At 39.2% G+C, this 18,887-nt stretch overlaps 1 protein-coding gene across 1 annotated transcript; it reads left to right on the forward strand.

The window, feature by feature from the left end:
* The first annotated feature begins 175 nt into the window (after positions 1-175).
* Positions 176-18,733, forward strand: PBG1 (20S proteasome beta subunit G1). The gene is made up of 9 exons (XM_088971008.1): positions 176-258; positions 525-924; positions 2,362-2,860; positions 2,929-2,993; positions 3,329-3,405; positions 15,934-16,063; positions 16,269-16,428; positions 16,544-16,729; positions 18,419-18,733. The coding sequence occupies exons 3-9, from the start codon at positions 2,855-2,857 to the stop codon at positions 18,530-18,532; spliced, it is 738 nt and encodes a 245-aa protein (XP_088827134.1). The 5' UTR covers positions 176-258; positions 525-924; positions 2,362-2,854; the 3' UTR covers positions 18,533-18,733.
* The last annotated feature ends 154 nt before the right edge of the window (positions 18,734-18,887 follow it).

Raw genomic sequence — 18,887 nt, forward strand, 5'->3', positions numbered from 1 at the left:
CAGAATGTTTCCTTTGAGAACTGAAGTGGATGTGGAGCAGCAGCAGTTGTACATCTTCTAGGTCTCCTCCAGCCAGAGTGTTGTAAAGTTTAGTTCTCATGGGGTTTTATTAGTCATAATATTGCCACCTATGGAGTGAATGAGTGATTGCCAGGGATCATTTGGGCTCGTCTCTTGCTGCTTGTTTTGGGTCGTGTCATGCGGTATCTCCTATCCAAGCGGAAGCCCTTGCTATCTGCAGGCCGGCCTTGCTCTTAGGTGCGGCTTCCCTCGTGTGATGATTGAATCAGATTGCAAAGTTATTGGGTATTTGGGTAGGGATCTGTTACTTACATAACACTACCAACCGTAACCCAACAAGCCACTGCAGCCTCACATTGGAACCATCTTACTTGTCATTCATGTGGGTGATGTTTCCGGTGTACGGCTCCAATGACCTGTTGGAACGTTGTTGGTACTGTGTTGGTAGCTGCATTAGAGCCAAGACTTTTAGTATTTCCCTTGAACGTCTCTGTTTGTGGCAGGAGATTTTCCCTAGATCTCATCAGATTGAACCAACTTGGGATGGTTAAGTAGGAGCATCCCTGGCGGAGCTGGCCAAAAGCAAACTATGATGCTAGCTGCTGTGAGAATAATTCTAGTTGGGTGGGAAATGAGGATTGCATGTGTCGCGCGAAATCTCAAGTCTATAGGAGCAAGAAGAGTTCATGTTCGTGTTCGGTGCCAATCTATTTTTGATGTTGAAACACCTTCTTTCAGTTTGGGCTGCTTGGAGGTCTTGGCTCTGGTCTCTGGAGACTTGCATTTGAAGACGAATTATGGAGTTTGACTAGGTGCAACTTGAAAGCCATCCCAGCGATCTCCGACAACATTTCCCTCCATTCTTTCTACGTGGGTTTGATATTGATATTGTAGCCTGTCAAGGTGAGAAACCCAGTTTAAATTCCAACATTGTGTTAGGCAAGCAAACGGTCTTGCTTATTACCTTGCAAATGCTGAGAGATGCTCAGATACCTTGGGAATGAGTTTATGACGAAGGTTAAGGCTCAATTTGGCATTCCTTATTTTAAGGAATTATCTCCTTTTTGCTGTTAAAAATTCAGTGTAAATAGGGGCATTTTAACCGTAAAAAGGAGATACATTGTTAAAATAAGGAATGCCAAATGTAGCATAAATTTGGAAGTGCTTAAAAAATAAGTGCTTATTCAAATAAACACTTGTTTTGGGCCGGACTATATCAATAAGTGTTTTTTTGCGTTTGGGAAATAACCTCAAATAAGTGCTTATTTTCAGGAGATACACTTTTTTGCGTTTGGTCTTATTTTCAAGAAGCCCAAATTTGGGCTTGTTTTTTCAAAATAGTCAAAGTTTTTCCTGTTTTTAAGTGCTTATTTCCTTTTTGGCCTGTCTTGGCCCGCCACACCATTTTGATAATACCTATACTATCCCTATTTTAAGTAAGTGGTTTTTCACCAAACACTCATGAGTGTTTATTAGAATAAGCACTTATTTTTTTTCAAATAAGCACTCCCAAACTCTGCTTAACTCACTTTTCTTTTCTGTCTAGTTTAACCCATTCTAGTAAACCTTCTATGAAGACTTGTATCCCTTAATTATGAGTGTGCAAAGTTGTCTTTCCTTACCCCCCCCCCCCCCCCAAAAAAAAAAAAAGATTATATATCATAATATGTTAAAAGGTAAAACCTATGATGCTGGAAATACATAATACTGGAAGGACTTTGATCCAACACCCCTTCCTCCCGAATTTGATGAAAAATTACTTGGTTGGTTATCACTTTTATGGTATTGGTTGATTAGTTACAAGTTTTTCCGGTATCATAGTCGAACCTTATGTTAAATATTTATTTTTTGGTGAAAAAATGTTACTTATTTACATTTATATTATTTATAATATGAAATATGATAATATGATAAGTCATTTATACTAGGGGCCTGTTTTATGAGGGCTGAGGTGAAGATCCAGTTAAACTGGCTCGGTTGGTTTGAAAGTTTGAAGCACTTCAGATACGCTATATAAAAAGGTTGAGTCCAGATCTGCTCCTCACATTGACCTTATAGCATGTCTTGACCGCACACCAGGAACATCTCCACTACTTGTACTTATTATTCATGGGAATATATTTCCAATACAAAGTGGGATGTGGTTGTGAGGAGCAAATCACATTTCAAGCAAGATAGCTATAAAAAATGACAAATAGATTGTCAAATTGGGTTAATCCAGAATGTTTGCCAAGAGTAGGGATATCCTACCAACAAAACACGTCCCAACACCCTACCAACATGATCTGACACCACACATCTCACCATGAAACTAAGACCCGCTATGTATGAGATGTGCAGTATCATACCATGTTTGTCTTGCCACATTGAAACGTGTTTTATTGGGAAGAGATCCAGACTGTTTACCAAACAAAGTCAAGGATCTACCCCTCACAGACCGCTACTCACACCAACTTCACAACGTGTCCAAGCCGTACATCGGGAACATTTCCCGTATTTTGTGGTATATTTTACGGGGAGATGTTCCGGTTCAGAGTTCTGCCTCCCCAACGTGCACTAAGTTTTAAGGCCGGACCGAGCCGATCTATAATCCCCTCTCCAGAAGAAAAAGGGCAAAAACATGGGCCAGGTCCGGCTTAATTGGTCAGACCACCCATCATCGACTTCCTTTAAAAGGCTTCCGTCTAAGCTCGAGGATGTGCGTGCTCCTTTTGGGGTTTCTTGTGCAAAGGGAAAACTCATATTTAGTTGCAAAGAGTCATCTTAGATCGATTTTTCTCCACTCCGCGAAGCTGCGATCACGTCGTCCCCCGTTTTCGACTCAATCTGAAAAATGAACGTAAGTTTCTAAATAGAATTTGTTACTTTTCCAATTCCTTCCTCCCTCATTCTCTTCTTCCATTGCAGTCGATAGATGCAACTATCGCGGAAAAAGGTTTAATGAGCTCTGAAATGGGATCTGAAAGGACACTGTAAGTTTTCAATATTATTTAATTTTCATCTTCTGTCTCTTTCCGATGCAGAGGTTAGGAAACTTACCCCAGAGTCGTCCAGAAACTAAGTGCATTATTTCTTTTATCATGGAATTTGATTGTCGTACTGACTTTGGCCACTAAATCATAATTTATTTCGTTTAATTTTGTGGGCTTCACCAAGGGTAATTGATTTGATTTTTTTTTTAATTCAGTAAATTTATGTCTGACGTTTACCCAAAAAAAAGAGTAAATTTGTGTATGATAAAAAAAGGAAATATTGAGAAGTACGAGGGTGACCTGTAAACTTATAATTGAGTTGAGCTTTTGTGCAGGTACCCGTATGTCACTGGAACCTCGGTAATAGGCATCAAGTACAAAGACGGAGTTCTCATGGCTGCCGATATGGGAGGTCAATTACTTAAGCCATATCTATAGTTGTCCGCCATTTATTTGTTGTTTAACTCCCTTGCCCTTAGTTAGTTAGTACGAACAGATGGGATTTTTAGTTTTCTAAAATGACTTCCGTGGTTGTTTTGATGAGCGAATTGTAGTACTAGAACATATGAAAACATTTTTAACCTGCAAGATAAAATGCTTCATCTGTATTTGTTTTTGTGGTATCAAGGGAAACACTTAGGTGACGGATGGTATGAGACTCTACTTGTTTCTAGTTAATTGTTGTTATAGTAGTGTTTTTGTTATGCCATCCGTTTGGCCATCTCTTGTGTAGATGGTATAAGATTATGGCTAAGTTGATGCCATATTTTTTATTCAAGCATAATGATGCATGTATGGCTATATCAACTTTACACAGTATATTGGTGAGCAGTGGGCCAGTGACACACATGGTGCTTACTTGTGTAAATTGAAAATTGATTGGAGCAATTGCTCCTTATTCTTGCTTACTGACCTATGAAATGTTGCAAACGTGATTTTGTCAGCCATGTTCAATTAGTAGCTATTTAACACTCTTGTCATGATTAGAAGATATTTATGAAGAGTAATAATTTAGTCATTACTACATGGTTTCTGTTAGTTCGTAAGCTTGTGTCTGCCCCTCTACTTCTTCATCTATACAATCAGTGATTAAGGATTATGCTTATGCCCCTGTATCTTCTTAGGGGGCAATGAAATTCAAATTACTGGTGGAGTTGATGTTGTGTGAGAAAAATGGAATTACAATAGTTATTTCATTTACTTGATAACATCTAATTCTCCCTTCATAAGTATTTTGCTACATCATCTGTAGTGCCCTTTTACCTGCTGGTTTGGCTTGGTATATTGATTTTAGGACAGGCCTTAGAGATCATGGGAGTGAAGTAGCCACGCTCATAGAAAGTCCATTGCCCAATGTTGATCTCAGCTATCTGGGGTCTTGGGAGGGGTTGGCTGGGTACAGTCCTAACATTTGGCATTTTTTCACACAAAGTGGCTTTTTTCTCAGAACCGAACCTGTGTTCTCACTCTTGCTTGCCAGCTCGAGATCTTCTTATCCAATTTGTGGGTACTAGGTAGGTGGTCTCAGATTTGGTTTGTAGATCTTTTAGCCACTTTGTTTTGGGCTTCCATTTTCAGGATGCTGTATGACATTTTGTTGGGGAGTATCTCCCAATATTATCAATCATTGGGAGATGCATGCATGTGGAGATGACATGCTTGATGCTTCTCCCTCTATTCATATGCAAGAAGAGTATTGGAAATGCTATTTATCATTTTCATTTCTTGCTAATCTTTCTATGGACATGTGGAATCAATTGCCTTTATTGAATCATTTTATGGTTCTCTCTTTGGGAGTTGTTTTATACCAGTTTTCTATTCCCTTTGACAAAAGATGAAAGATCTTGAGGAGTTGCATATAGGCCACCTTATGGAGCATGTGAGGGAAACTCTTTGGGGGTTATTGGTTGAGTGCTTTCATATTCAAATGACCAATGGACTCCTTACATTTTATCAGGGAGGCTATATGTTTTACATTTACAATTACCAGTCTGCTTTGTTGTATAATAAGAGAAACAAACATACTTGTAGATATATCTACTTAGGGAGGTTTGCATACCTAGGGATGCCTTATTTTATCTTTTACCATCAGGGTGGTTCATAGTTGCTCAGGGAGGGAGGTTTGCATGTGGTGTAATTGTATCCTATATGACAGCCCCCACAACATTGGGTTGATATGCAAAAATTAAGTGAAAGAATTGTTCTTCATATCATGTTATGTTGTGCAAAATCCAGAAATGCAGATTCAAATGACACCCAAAAATGAAAGAAAAGCATAAATAAAGAAAAGTAAGCAGTGAGGACACACAAATTTACGTGGTTTGGCTTATAGCCTACTGCCTACGTCCCCGGGCAAAGGAGAGAAATCCATTATGAAATCAGCAATGGAGAAGAATACAGAGCTGTGCAATCAGAACCTCACTCACAAAAAACCCTAAACCCCAAATACACCAAAAGTCTCTTGACTTCTCTGACAAGACAAAGACAAAAAAGTATACGATAGAGAAAACCCCCAAAGTACATAAATTTTTGTATTTTGTTTGGAACCATAAGCTGAATATGGATTGGGTCCGTATTCAAAGTGGATTCATGAAGTGGGTCACGACAAAGAGTTCAACGCACAACCATAACAAATCTACACCTTGGCTTGAATTCTCTCATGCATCACAAAATTGTAATCTCTCTCCACCTTCTCCAACAATGCCCTAATGGGCAAACTAAAATGTTGGAAACACCAATCAAGTCCAAGCAACCCTTAAGCTTGGCCATAGGAAGAGGCTTTGCTCACATTTCTAGTTGGGTTATCTAAAGTACTAATCTTCTTCACAATGATATCTCCTGAGGCTTTGCTCACATTTCTAGTTGGGTTATCTAAAGTACTAATCTTCTTCACAATGATATCTCCTTATTTTACAACATCATGAACAAAATGGTACCTTACATCAATAGAATATTACTTTGAGGTGGTCTAACCTCTCTCCTTGTTCTACCTCTTGCAATAGAATATTACTCCTCTTCTTCCTCTTGTACACATTCTTCTATCTTAGTAGAAATGGGCACCTAGATTGATGTAAACTGAGGTGAGAAAGAAGAACTATGTTATAAGAGAATTGAACCACCGACTTCTAACTCCACCTTCTTTCTTGAACTTCGTTTTATCTGCATCACAAGAAATGGAAGACTCCTTCCTCGGGTGAAGCATAGTAGAGTAATCAAAAGTAACATCTTTGCTAATTATGGATTTTGGTGATTTAGGATTAGAGCACCACAACTTGTATCCCTTCACACTTGAAACATAACCAAGAAATATACATTTCTTGGCCCTAGGCTCAAGCTTGTCTTCATTAACATGCATATGCTGGACAACCATATATTTCTAAACTTGAATAATCAGGAGGGTTACCAAACCATACCTCTTCTAGAGTCCTACAATCAAGGCAATAGATGGAGTGTACCAAGTGGCAAGCCATATTAACTGCTTCTGCCCAAAATTCCTTGGAAAACTTGCATTTGACAACATGCATCTTGCTCTCTCTAGTAGAGTTCTATCCATATGTTCTGCAATTCCATTATGTTGTGGTTTCTTGACAAGAGTACAATGCCTTACAATGCCTTCATTTTTGTAGAATTCATTAAATTCATTTTCACAAAACTCTAAACCATTATATATTTTTAGCCGCTTGACCTGCTTTCCTATTTGCTTCTCAAGCAAGGTTTTTCACTGTATAAAAGTCACAAATACATCATTCTTATGCTTTAGAAAATAAACCCATACCTTCTTGGAGTAGTCATCAATGATGGTAAGGAGATATCGAGCACCGCCCTTCTGTGGAACTTACGAAGGTCCCCTTAGGTCTGAGTGGACATAATCCAAAGTACCCCTCGTCTTGTGAACGGTTGTACTGAAGTTGGTTCTTTTTTGCTTCATGAAAACACATGTTTTTTTTTTTTTTTTGATAATTTCTTGAAAACACATGTTCACCCCCTCCATTTGCCTATCCTGCTCTAATTCTATAGGTGATATCCTCCTCAAGCTCTCCTTTTTATTAATTATTGAACCAATGTAATGGTAAAAGGTCACATTTTTTTAATAAATGAGTGCAATTTTATTAATCAAAGAAAGGCTATACAATAAGCCTAAGAGGAGGCACGAGGTGTTACCTCCCCTTGGAGCTGAGCAATATGCAAATAAACACGCACTATCTTGAATTACAATTATAAGGTAGCCCAAAAGAGGTATCCCCTTGATCCGTCGTGTTTAGCCAAAGAATCAACCCTTGCATTTGTTGATCTGCTAACCCCAAAAGACTGTTTCTGGATTTGTCAGCCAGCCCACTACCACCTTGGAGTCCTCAACTATCATGTTTTCCACTCAAGTTGACTAGCAACCTGTATGCCTATTGCCTTGTACCACTGGCCCATTGGTAGTATCTCAATCTTTATAGAATCACCAATACCCACTGGTCTTGATATTAAAGATAGGATGTTGCTGTCTTTATCTCTAAGAGTCCCTCTTATGACTGAGGGCTTTGGATTGCCTTGACCGCTTCCGTCAAAATTCAAATTTTCCATTCCTTCCAGAGAGGGATTACATTCTGCTTGTAGTTTGTTCTTTGTGGATGCTGTGGATGCCATTGCTGTCCAATTTCTCCTTAAATTGTCAAAAGTGTAATCCACAAACAAGTCTGAAGATTTCAGCCAAGAGGTTGTCCTTGTCATTATACACTCCTTTACTTTAGCAAGACTTCTTTCTTTTTCTTTAAATATTCCAGCATTCCTCTCCTCACATAAAATCCACAAGCTAGTTGCTTTGATACACTTCCACATTAGCTTCCCTCTCTTTGTCAATCTCCCAAAGGCAAATGGATTAAATAGCAAATTTACTTCAAAGGGCAAGTTTCACCTGCACCCAACAAATAAAACCCAGTTCCAAATATTGGCAGCAAAAAAGCAAGATATCAACAAATGGTGATAGTCCTCACTCTTCGCTTTACACATAAAGCACCAATTTGGGGACAAGTACATATGAGGTTTCTTCTTTTGCAACCGTAATATTGATTTTACCATAAAAGGCTTCCCAACATAACACAACTATTTTAGGAGGTATTGGCCTTGACCAGATTTCTTTAACAGGGAAAACCTGAGAGGAGAGTGTAGAATAGAGGGATTTAAAGAAAGATACACAAGTGGAGAAGCCAACCAGGGTTAGAGACCGAATCCTTTTTTCAGGTTTAGGGGGGTCCAAATACACAATCTAGGAGCAACAAGTGCTCTGAAACACAAGTAGATTCATCATCCCTTAAACCTCTTCAAAACCCAAAATCCTAGTTTAAAGCCAAAGGGAGAACCCGTAGGGGGGGTGTGGAGAGGAACCTTGAGATAGATTTCTTTTTAAAGAGGGAGATAGAATAGGGTGAAGGGAAATAGTCTTTTAGGGGTTGGGTGCCCACCCAAATATCGTCCCAAAAAAGAATTGAGTGTTTGGGGCAGGCATTCTTTTTTTTTTTTTTGATAATTCCGGGGCAAGCATCCTTACCTTACAAACTTGAGGAATTTGAGGAGAATGCCAAAAATTTCCTTTTAGGATGTCGTAAGCAAAGCCCTTTTAGATACCCCAACATACCAACCTAATTCAGAACAGCCATGGATACTATACTCTTCACAACTTCATGCTATAACCCCTCCCTCCCTCTCCCTCTCTCTCCCTCCCTCCCTCCCTCCCTCTCTCTCTCTCTCTCTCGGGGCTGCCTCCAAAGCAACTTACCTAAAAGAGCTTCATTCTTACTCACTATGTTCCCTAACCCTAACCCTAACCCCCCCTTCTTTTTTGCTTCGACTCACCACTTCCTACCTAATCAAGTGATCTTTTTTCTCTTGCTTAGGCTACCATAAGAAAACCCTCATCAATTTTTCCAATCACTTAGCCTCCCTTTTAGAAACTCTAAAGACTGACAAGAAGTAGATTGGCAGGTTGGCAGTTGGCTAGTGTTGCCTTAATTAGAGTTACTCTACCCCCCAAGGATATATAGTTTTTCTTCCAGGCTACCAATCTTTTTTCAAAATTTTCCATCACAAGGTTCCAAAACCTACTTTCCTTTGGTTTAGCACATAGGGTTAGGGGAAGTCCTAAGTAGGATAAAGGCCACTGTGGCCAAGTGCAATCTAAACAGGCTGCTATAGACTCCATCTCCCCTCTATTTTTATCCCCACACAACTCTTCTCAAAGTTTATTATTAGATTTTGATCCCTTTCAAAGAGAATTATTAGATCCTTCAGATTTCTCACCTCCGTCATATCACAACCCTCACAAAAGATTATAATATCATATGCAAATTTAAGATGGGTAACTACTAATAAAAAAAATTAAGATGGGTAACTAGAACTTTGTCTCTGCCTATTCTCCACCCTCTTAATGACTTAACTCTATTTGCTTCTAATAAGAGTCTACTAAAAGCATAGGCAACTAGAGTGAATAAGAAAGGTGACAGGGGATTGCCTTGTTATAGGCCCTTACTAGCTAGGAAAAAATCATTAACCACCCTGTTGACTAATATAAAGTATTTGCACCATTCCCCGGACCCACACTCCCTTAGCATGAGTAACAAAAAAAAAAAAAACCCAATACACTAGATCATAGGCCTTTTCAAGATCTAGCTTACAAACAAATCCTTGATTACTTGATCTCCTTATCTCCTTCACACATTCATTTACTATTATAATCCGATCAACTATTTGTCTCTCATAAACAAAGGCACCTTGGACTTGATTGATAAGGCAGGGAAGCACCTTTTTAATCCTCGAGATAAGACCTTAGCCAAATTCTTATACACACTAGTCGCCAAACTAATAGGCCCGGATGCTTGGCCTCTTTCTTCTTTGGAATCAAGGCTAGAAAAGTAGCATTGACTCCGCAACTTATCATTGGCTTATCCTCATATTCTTTGAAAACCTCAAGCAGGTCTTCTTTGACTATATTTTGGCAATCTTGAAAGAAGGTCATAGTAAGCCATCCGGCTTTGGTGCTTTACTCTCTTCTGGAAGTCTCTACCAAGTCACACCTTCTAGTTCCATTCTAGTTCCTAGGGGCCTCCTCAGAATGGATTTGAAGTAGTCAACAAAACAATTAGTTATCTCCTCTTGGGAATCAAAGATTAGCCCATCCACTTCCAATTTGAAAACCAAGTTTTTCCTTCTCTTTTGGCTAGTTTATGAAAAATTTAGTGTTCCCATCTCCTTCCTTGATCCATTTACCTCTAGGTTTCTGCCTCCAAGAGATTTTGTCTTGCAAGAGGACCTCATCTAAATCCCTTTTCAATTTCCATCTCCGATCTCTTTCTTGAGAGTTAATGATTCTTTGGGATTCCTTCACATCCAATTCTTTTATTTGGGTCATCAGAGAATATTTCAGTTCTTCTATTCTCCCAAATTGGTTCTTGTTCCATTCCTTCAAGTGTGATCTCAATCTTTTCAATTTTTTTTGTGAAATCTTACCCCTTTCCATTTCACCCCCCTGAATTTTACCCTCCACCATTCCTCAACCTTCTTCACAAAATCCGGGTGTGTCAGCCACATGTTTTCAAACCTAAAGGGTTGGGGTCCTTGCCTAAAAGGCTCTTGTCCTAAGCCAATGGGACAATTATCAGAAGTGACTCTAGGTAGAACTCTAGTTATCAAATCAGCTCAATTGTTTTCCTTACTTTTGCTAAATTGGAACCTATCTAGCTTAGAGCAGACTGGTATTTCTTGAAAGGTGGACCAGGTATAGAGAGCTTGCAACATGGGAAGTTCCTTCAACTCACAACTATTCATGAATTCATTGAACTTCCGTATGCTGATTGTAATGATGTATTGGGGATTATTTGATTCATTCGTGAAATGAATTATATTAAACCCCACCCCCCACCCCCAAAAAACACCACGGACCATCCCATAGCCCTTGAATCCCATATAGTTCTTCCCAAAATTCATTCCTTTCTCTATAATTGCTTGGTCCATACACATTAGTTAGTGCCCGAGTTAATCCATCCTCCTCCTTTCTAAACTTTAATTACACTAAGAAATTACCTATCAACTCTTCCATTACCTCCACAACATCCTCTCTCCTGAAAGTGGCAATGCTGCCCGAGAAGGTGCAGAAACCCAACCTATTCCTCTAGATTTCCAAATACTTCTTGCCCATCTTCTATCAATTTCAGCTAATTTGGTCTCTTGTAACATCGCAATATCTGGCCTCCCTTCCAAGAAGATCTTTAATTAGCCTTCTTTTCCTAGCACTCCCCAACCCCCTCACATTCCAACTAATGATTTTCATAGAGACAAAAGTTCTAGCATCCCCCTTCGAGGGCCCCTATTGGGAGGCTTTACATTAAATTATCTCTTGGTCTCCAATCCCAAGTGTACCGTGGTTTGCGCTCTTATTGTTTTTAAATTTGGATGCATATATTCTGTATTAGTCCTTAGTTTTTAAATCTCTTGTTTATAATGCAGTTGTTTAGAAACCTAATTTTGCATTTAATCCTTAGTTTCATCAATTAATACTTGTCAATGGCAAAAAGCAGTTACCATGGGCCGGGTTAGGTAGTAGATACTAGTCTGATATGCAGGACCTTAATTTCCTGCAAATACTATTCCTTCTCTTCAATCAACAAATCTATTACTACTACCAATTAAAAAAGGATGACCTTGGATGTATAGGCATTTCCTAAGAGGTGATAAAGCTGGCCAGGGAAATAGGAACATTATTCAGTTGGATTAAGAGATCATCTAATTGACTAGACGAAACCTATGCTAGGCATAAGGCATGAGGCTCAAAGATAGGAATTGTATTGGGGTTGGGTTTCTCATAGAGATTGAATGTACGTTGAAAGGTAATGGCTGAATGGGAGGTAGATAGCTGGGGCTAGTTTACGAAAGAAGGGTTTATTGTTTCAGACATTGACTTTGTAAACAAATATTCTTTTTATAAAATCAATAAAGTTTCTATTATAGATAAAAAAGGAAAGTTATCAATAACAAGAGTAGGAACGGGGTACAACTAGAACAAAGAGAAAAGGAACAAAGGGGGTGTTAATGCGATTAGGATTGATGATGAAGAGATGCCTTTAGGTGATAATTCCTATTCTCTTGGTTTGATAATTCATAATGAGTGAATGAATGGAGATGATGTTTCCCAAATAATTATGGTGAGGTAAATGTGTTGAGTGGAGAGGTGCATCTTGAGTGTTGTGTTATTGGAAAATAGGGATTGTATTGGAAGTAAAGTTTTGTAAGATGGCTATACAAACACTTGATGTTTGTATGGAGCCAAGTGTTAGGCAATCAAGGAGAAACATATCCATAGAATGAGCCTGGTACAAATGAGGATTTTAAGATGGATAAGTGGCAACACTAAAGAGGATATATTTCCTTTATTGTATTTGTTGTACTGGCTTTTGATTTGGATGACTGGATACAACAAATTGAAAACCAATACCCTAGTCACATATTACAAATGTGACAAAGAGAGGATTACCCTTAAGTGTCATGTCTGTTTTGATGTCTACTCATGCCTTATATGAATACAACACCCATTTTGAAGAGTCCATGTAACATTGATTGAGGTTGGAGTTAGAAGATGGGGGGTGGAAGCTTGGTATAACCCAACTTGTGTAGGTGGAGGAGTTAGAAGAAACCTTCCTTCAAAAAAGCGATTGCAGCTGATATCTGGCTGAGCTTTGGGGATACTTCCTTAAAAAGTTCGGGAGCTAGATCATTCCTGGAAATGACGACTAAAGATGTACAGGCGAGAAAGCTCTTCTTGCAAAGGTGCCTAGTGGGATGTTTGGACTGGAAAATCCTAGTAGAAGAGTTGGAAATGTGGGCGGCAGGAAGTTGGAGAGCGGTGGGAAGGTTGAGAGTTAAGAAATTGATCAATGATTGCTACCTATTCATCTTCCCTTCCAAGGACGGGGTAGAGTGGGTCCTCTCGAACGGACCCTGGTGTATCGGTCGGAACAGATTGGCCTTGGATTGGTGGACGGAAATCGCGGCGAATCTTCTACCAGAAAAATTGAACAGTTCGAACAACCCGTTGGAGATCTAGTTAAGAGTCTTCGGGCTCCCACTCCCTCTATGGTGTCCGAGTGTGGTTGAAGGGATTGGCAATTTGTGTGGGGGTTTTTTGGGGACAGATGATTCTGTGGAAGAGCTGAAGACGTGCGAATGGTGAGAATGAAAGTTAAGGCAGGAGGGATGATTCCAGAGAGGCTAGAAATAGTCGCAGGTGACCTTTCTTGCCTGGTGTGGCTTTGGCAGGAGAAAAGACTGAAGGTGAGCCTGAAAGTAAAGAGGGAAAGGGAGGAAAGGGAAAGGTCTTTAGGGGGTGAATCAATGATGGGAGAGGCAGTGGTTTTAATCCAAGACAAGATGGACAACTCTAGGGGAAGATCAACGCCAGTATGGATCCTCTACAACCATCTTGGTTGCTGTGCAGGGGGGAAATGAAGAACACTCTGGAGAACCGTCCGATCTTGGAGTGTGACAGGACGGGTTCCCCGAAGTTGTCCCCTCTTTCAAATTTTCAAAATGGGGAAAGAAGATCCATCTAAAAAATGGTTCAAGGAAACTTTATTAGAATGCCTTAAGGACCTTTAGCTGCTGCCAACTAGAGTTATAAGTGGGGGGGGATAAGAGAAAGTTTAAATAGTGTAGGGGTCGGACTAAAAGAAGTTGGAGATTATGGGGAAAGGACAACTTTAGAAAAGAAAGGGTCGAACACCACTAACTCGGGCCCTGGGAACTCAGTCCATCTGGTTCGGAACCGATTGCAGAGTGACCATAATCCGGTCTGTTCTAGATAGTGAGAAGACCGACCCGGTTTGACGGAAGGCCCAAACTGGCTCTTGGCTCCTTCCAAACCAGTCATTGAGGACAGGGGAACCCCTAGTCAGGCCTCGATAGTAAGAGTTAGTCAGAACAGGTCACAATCGAAACCTGTTTAGACCTCGCCAAGTGCGCATCTGTCGAAATTTTCCTCCCAGTGTCGACAAGCTCCGGTAAGGCGAAATCGTTAGCTGCTGTTCCTACCCCTCGTGAGATGGGAGAAAATGAGATCTTACCCCTCGTGAGATGGGAGAACTCGTTAGCTGTTGTTCCTTTCAACCACTTATCTTGGTCTCCCTCTAGGAGCTAAATGTATCTCACCTCTGATCTGGGAGAAACTGGCTGGCTGGAAGACCAAATATCTTACTTTGGGGGGAAGAATTACTCTTCTCAAGAGTGATTTATCAAATCTGCCTTTCTATTTTCTGTCTCTTTTCCCAATGCCAAGAAAAGTAGCCCAAAGAGTGGAAAAATTGCGGAGGGATTTTTTATGGAAAGGATGGGAAGAAGAGAAGAAAATTCACCTGGTTAGCTGGGATAAGTTTGCACTCCCAAAGACAAAGGTAGGCTAGGGATCCGGAAAATAAGTCTCTGTTGGGAAAATGGATTTGGAAATTTTGTAGAGAAAGAGGGAGCTGGTGGAGGAGTTTAATTGCAGCTAAGTATAACTCAGACAATGGGGACTGGGTTACTATCAATTCTTTGATCTCTTGGGTGTTCGATTTGGAAGAAAGTAATGGAAGTCTTCCCATTATTGAGTGATGGCCTTTCAGTGAAAAACCAAGAAGCCTTGGTTTCTGAGGTGTTCCCTCAGCTATTCCAAATGGCAGAAAACCAAGAAGTCTTGGTTGCTGACTCTTACGGGATTAGGAACAACATCTGTTTTTGGGGCCCATCATTCAGAAGGAATTTCCAGGACTGGGAACTAGATCAAGTTTCAGGGCTGTTGGAGATGTTATCTACTCCATCTCTGGATTTATCAAAAGATTCTTGGATATGGTCTTGGGGTAAACATGGGCTGTTTTCTGTCTCCTCGTTTGCAAGGATCCTTTCAACTGATCAAGGTGCTGCTTTCCCTGCTGATAAAGTCTGGAAACAGACTCTCCCTTCAAAGCTTAATGCTTTGATCTGAGCTGTGGCTCTGGATAAGTGCCTTACAAAGAAGAACCTGGAGAGGAGAGGTATGCAGTTGCAGGATTATTCTTGTGTGTTATGCAACCAAGGGTAGGAGGACAGCAGCCACCTATTTCTGCATTGTCCTATCTCCAGCAAAATCTGGAATCACTTCTTCTCAAGACAGCTATCTTGGGCCATGCTTGCATCTGCTCTGGATCTATTATGGTGCTGGGATCAGAGAGGCTTATCTAAGTCAGGAAAAAGTGTCTGGCTCTCAATTCCTGCGGCTGTGATTAGCACCATTTGGGCGGAAAGAATCAAAAGAATTTTCCAGGACAAGCACAACAATGTGGATCAACTGTTATGTATTGTTGGAAAACTAATTTCTTGGAATTCTGTAGCTTTAGGGGTTCAACCAAGGGTTTTGGGAGCTCAGCTGGTTGCTGGCAGCCTCTTTCTGTAAATTTTCTGGCTTCTTGGCCCCAGGTTTTATGGTTTTGGGGCCCTTGTATTCTGTAATCTGGTCCTGATGAAATAAAATTTACTTTACCTTCAAAAAAAAAAAAACAGTACAGTAAACTCAATGAAGTTATCCATGCAGCTAACAGAGGTGACTGCAATCTTGGCCTTACAATCTCACTTTTTCTATGTTTTCCTGCTAACAAGTCATCTAATCTGTGGTTGTATAACTGGGGTTTTAACTTACAAGTAACCTTGATAGTTAGGAGTATTCTAAAACTTCATATGGTATAAGATATACAGGCATACACACACATGTATACCTTAGCAGTTTTAAGTTCATTCCTACTGTGCCCTTTGGAAACTATTTGGAGTTGATAACCTGTTAAATATTCAAGGTGTTACTGATCCCACATACTGGCATCTCATATTTGTCTTTATACATTTCACAAGAGTATTGTCTATATTCATTTTTCATGATATTGATTTATGAACGGATTGACAGGTTCCTATGGATCTACTCTCCGTTACAAGAGTGTGGAGCGTTTGAAACCCATTGGAAAACATTCCCTTATTGGTGCAAGTGGAGAAATAAGTGATTTCCAAGAGATCTTACGTTATCTTGATGAGCTTATGTAAGCATGTAACAATTAGTCATGATGTTTTAGTGCCTTTTCTGTCTCCATATATGCTCCCACATGGCCTGGGTCCTGGGTCCTGGGGTGCATATTGAAGTTTTCTGTTCTCCATTTGTTGCTATTCCTGCCAGCTGTTGGGTGTAGTAGTTCCAAAATTTTATTATACTAAGTGATGGTGGTTTTGGGAATTTTACCTTTGCAGCTTGTATGATAATATGTGGGATGATGGGAACTCTTTGGGCCCTAAGGAGGTGCACAATTATTTGACTCGGGTTATGTACAATAGGCGCAACAAATTTAATCCTTTATGGAACTCTCTTGTTCTTGGTGGAGTAAAAAATGGACAGAAGTATCTTGGCATGGTAATGCCAATTCTACATTGATTTTCTTGCATATGTACTTTCATTCTACTTTTAGCTACGTCTTCTCCTTTGGTCAATAACATGTATAGTCCATGCATTACATGAATATGTGCAGGTGAGTATGATTGGTGTACATTTTGAGGACAGTCATTTAGCAACTGGATTTGGGAATCACCTTGCAAGGCCAATCCTCCGTAAAGAATGGCATGAAAACTTGAGTTTTGAAGATGGTGTTAAATTGCTAGAGAAATGCATGCGTGTTCTCTTGTATCGTGATAGATCTGCTGTTAACAAGCTTCAGGTATGGTGTTTATTTCCATTTGTAACCAGTGCTTTTTACCCTTTGTTCTCCTGAATGTTATATATTTCTTTAGGCAACACTTTTAATTGTCTGATAGTTCTTAACCTCTCAAAGTACTTTCTAGACTATCCTCACTGATTTTATTGGTCCTATATACTGTTTTTTTTTTTATGTTTTCTGTTTTTCATTTCAGTAATGACCACTGCTTCTTAGAAACATTATTAAGTTTATTTTCCATCATATCTAGGTTAAAGAGTCATTATATATGGGTTTGACTTTCAAGTCAAACTTGAATGTATCATCTTTAAGTTTCCAGCGTGCATGTGGTAAACAGGATTCATGAGTTGTGCAAGTGGTATCATCTTAAGTTTCTAGCTTACCCCACATATGGGTATATATAGCATGCAAGTAAATGTGTGTGTGTTTAATAAAAACAGAAATTTTATCCTGATTTAAGATTTAGTTAACGACTACAATTTTCAGAACATTTTAGATTGTAACTATGCTAAAGTCTGGTCTCTTTAGTTGATAGACAAGCTGGATCTCAATGTCTGCTACATGCTTTTTTATTTTTTCAAATTATTGATGATGCAATTACTTGGATCACTTTTGTAACTCCTTTGCTCTAAATGTATTCAGTCATTGTTTTCTAAATCCTAGTGCTTCATTTGTGGCTGATGATTGTGCAATAAGAAATTCTAATAAAATTCCTTAAATTACCAAAAAAAGATGGTGCAATGAAGTTAGGTTGTGCATCAAATGCAAGAGATGCAAGGAAGATGTGGTTCATCTGTTCATCCAATGTCATGTGGTGGATTTTATTTGGTCTCTTTTCTTTTTATCATATAAGATCTAAGCTCAATCCATATCAACCATACAAAGTTTTCTCCTCTTGCCTTGAAACTGCTAGCTGGGAAAAAAACAAAACAAAAAATGGTTTGGGCTATGATTCTATTTGCGGTCTGTTGTGGCATATGGAGGTGAGAAAAAGAGGAATTTTCAAGGAACCAATTTAATAGTAGAAGAATTCTTTCTAGCATTTGTTCATTTGATGGAATGGTTGTTTGCACACCCTGGCTCTGAGGATGTAGACTGCTCTTTTGGCACTGGTTTCTCATTGACTTTAGATTTTGCCACTGGTGAATCTTAGTTGGTCAATATTTAGGTTTTCAGTTGTAAACTTCTTGTTAGCATGTTTCCCTTCATATGTATATGTGGATGAGAATTGGGAAACTCGTTCAGGGATTCTTTCCTAATTGCGTAGTATGGTATTACTACTAAGGTTTATCAACGGCAAAGTGGCAAGGATTGGGAGTTGGGTGTTGGAGATGTGAACGTGAGGAGATAGGGGCACATTTGCTCGATTTGATGCATTGACAGGATGACCTATAATTGCTTATATCTGTTATTTGTCTTTAAATTTTTTAGAATGAATTTCATTTTTTATTTACCTTTTAAAAAAATGAACTTCATTTTTTTATATTTAATAAAATGGTTGGTTACTGATAAAAAAGGAAGTTTGTTTTTTCATTTTTAATAGTTCTCTGACAAGTGGGCATCTTGCTATATGTTTATTCTAATGTGTTTCCATTTTCTCCACACCCCCTCCAAAAAAGTAATGTTAAATACTCGGGTTAATATTTTGTTATGTTTTTTATATCTAATACATTGAAAGCTTGGGAATTGCAGATAGCAAAGATCACTGAAGAAGGGGTAACTATTTCTCAGCCTTATTCACTGAAGACTTTCTGGGGTTTCTCTGCTTTCCAGAATCCAACAAAGGGTGCTGAAGGATCATGGTAACTCTGGCTAGATACCTAATGCTTTGAAAACGTGATGTACCTTAGTTTCCGTTTAGCCTAGAGATCATGGATTACTTCACGTTGATTCTCAGCTTCTGAAGAAATGCTTTTAATATGTGTTTGGGACTCCTGGGGTTACTTTTATGAATATTGAACTCTCTATTGAGGCATAACAAAAAGAAGTAAAGACTAAATTCCATCATTCTTGTTTTGTTTTGTTTTTTTGGTAACTATCAATTCTTGTTATTTCTGTTCTATACTTGCACTTGGCTATTGGTTTGTTGGCCCTAAATGTCGAAATTTCAATCTTCAATGATAACATTGAATTTTCACTACAAGACAAAATAGTAAAGGTC

This window comes from Nelumbo lutea, chromosome 2 (assembly GCF_056320005.1).
Source record: "Nelumbo lutea isolate HS-2025 chromosome 2, American lotus-T2T, whole genome shotgun sequence".
In the NCBI taxonomy this organism is placed as follows: Eukaryota; Viridiplantae; Streptophyta; class Magnoliopsida; order Proteales; family Nelumbonaceae; genus Nelumbo; species Nelumbo lutea.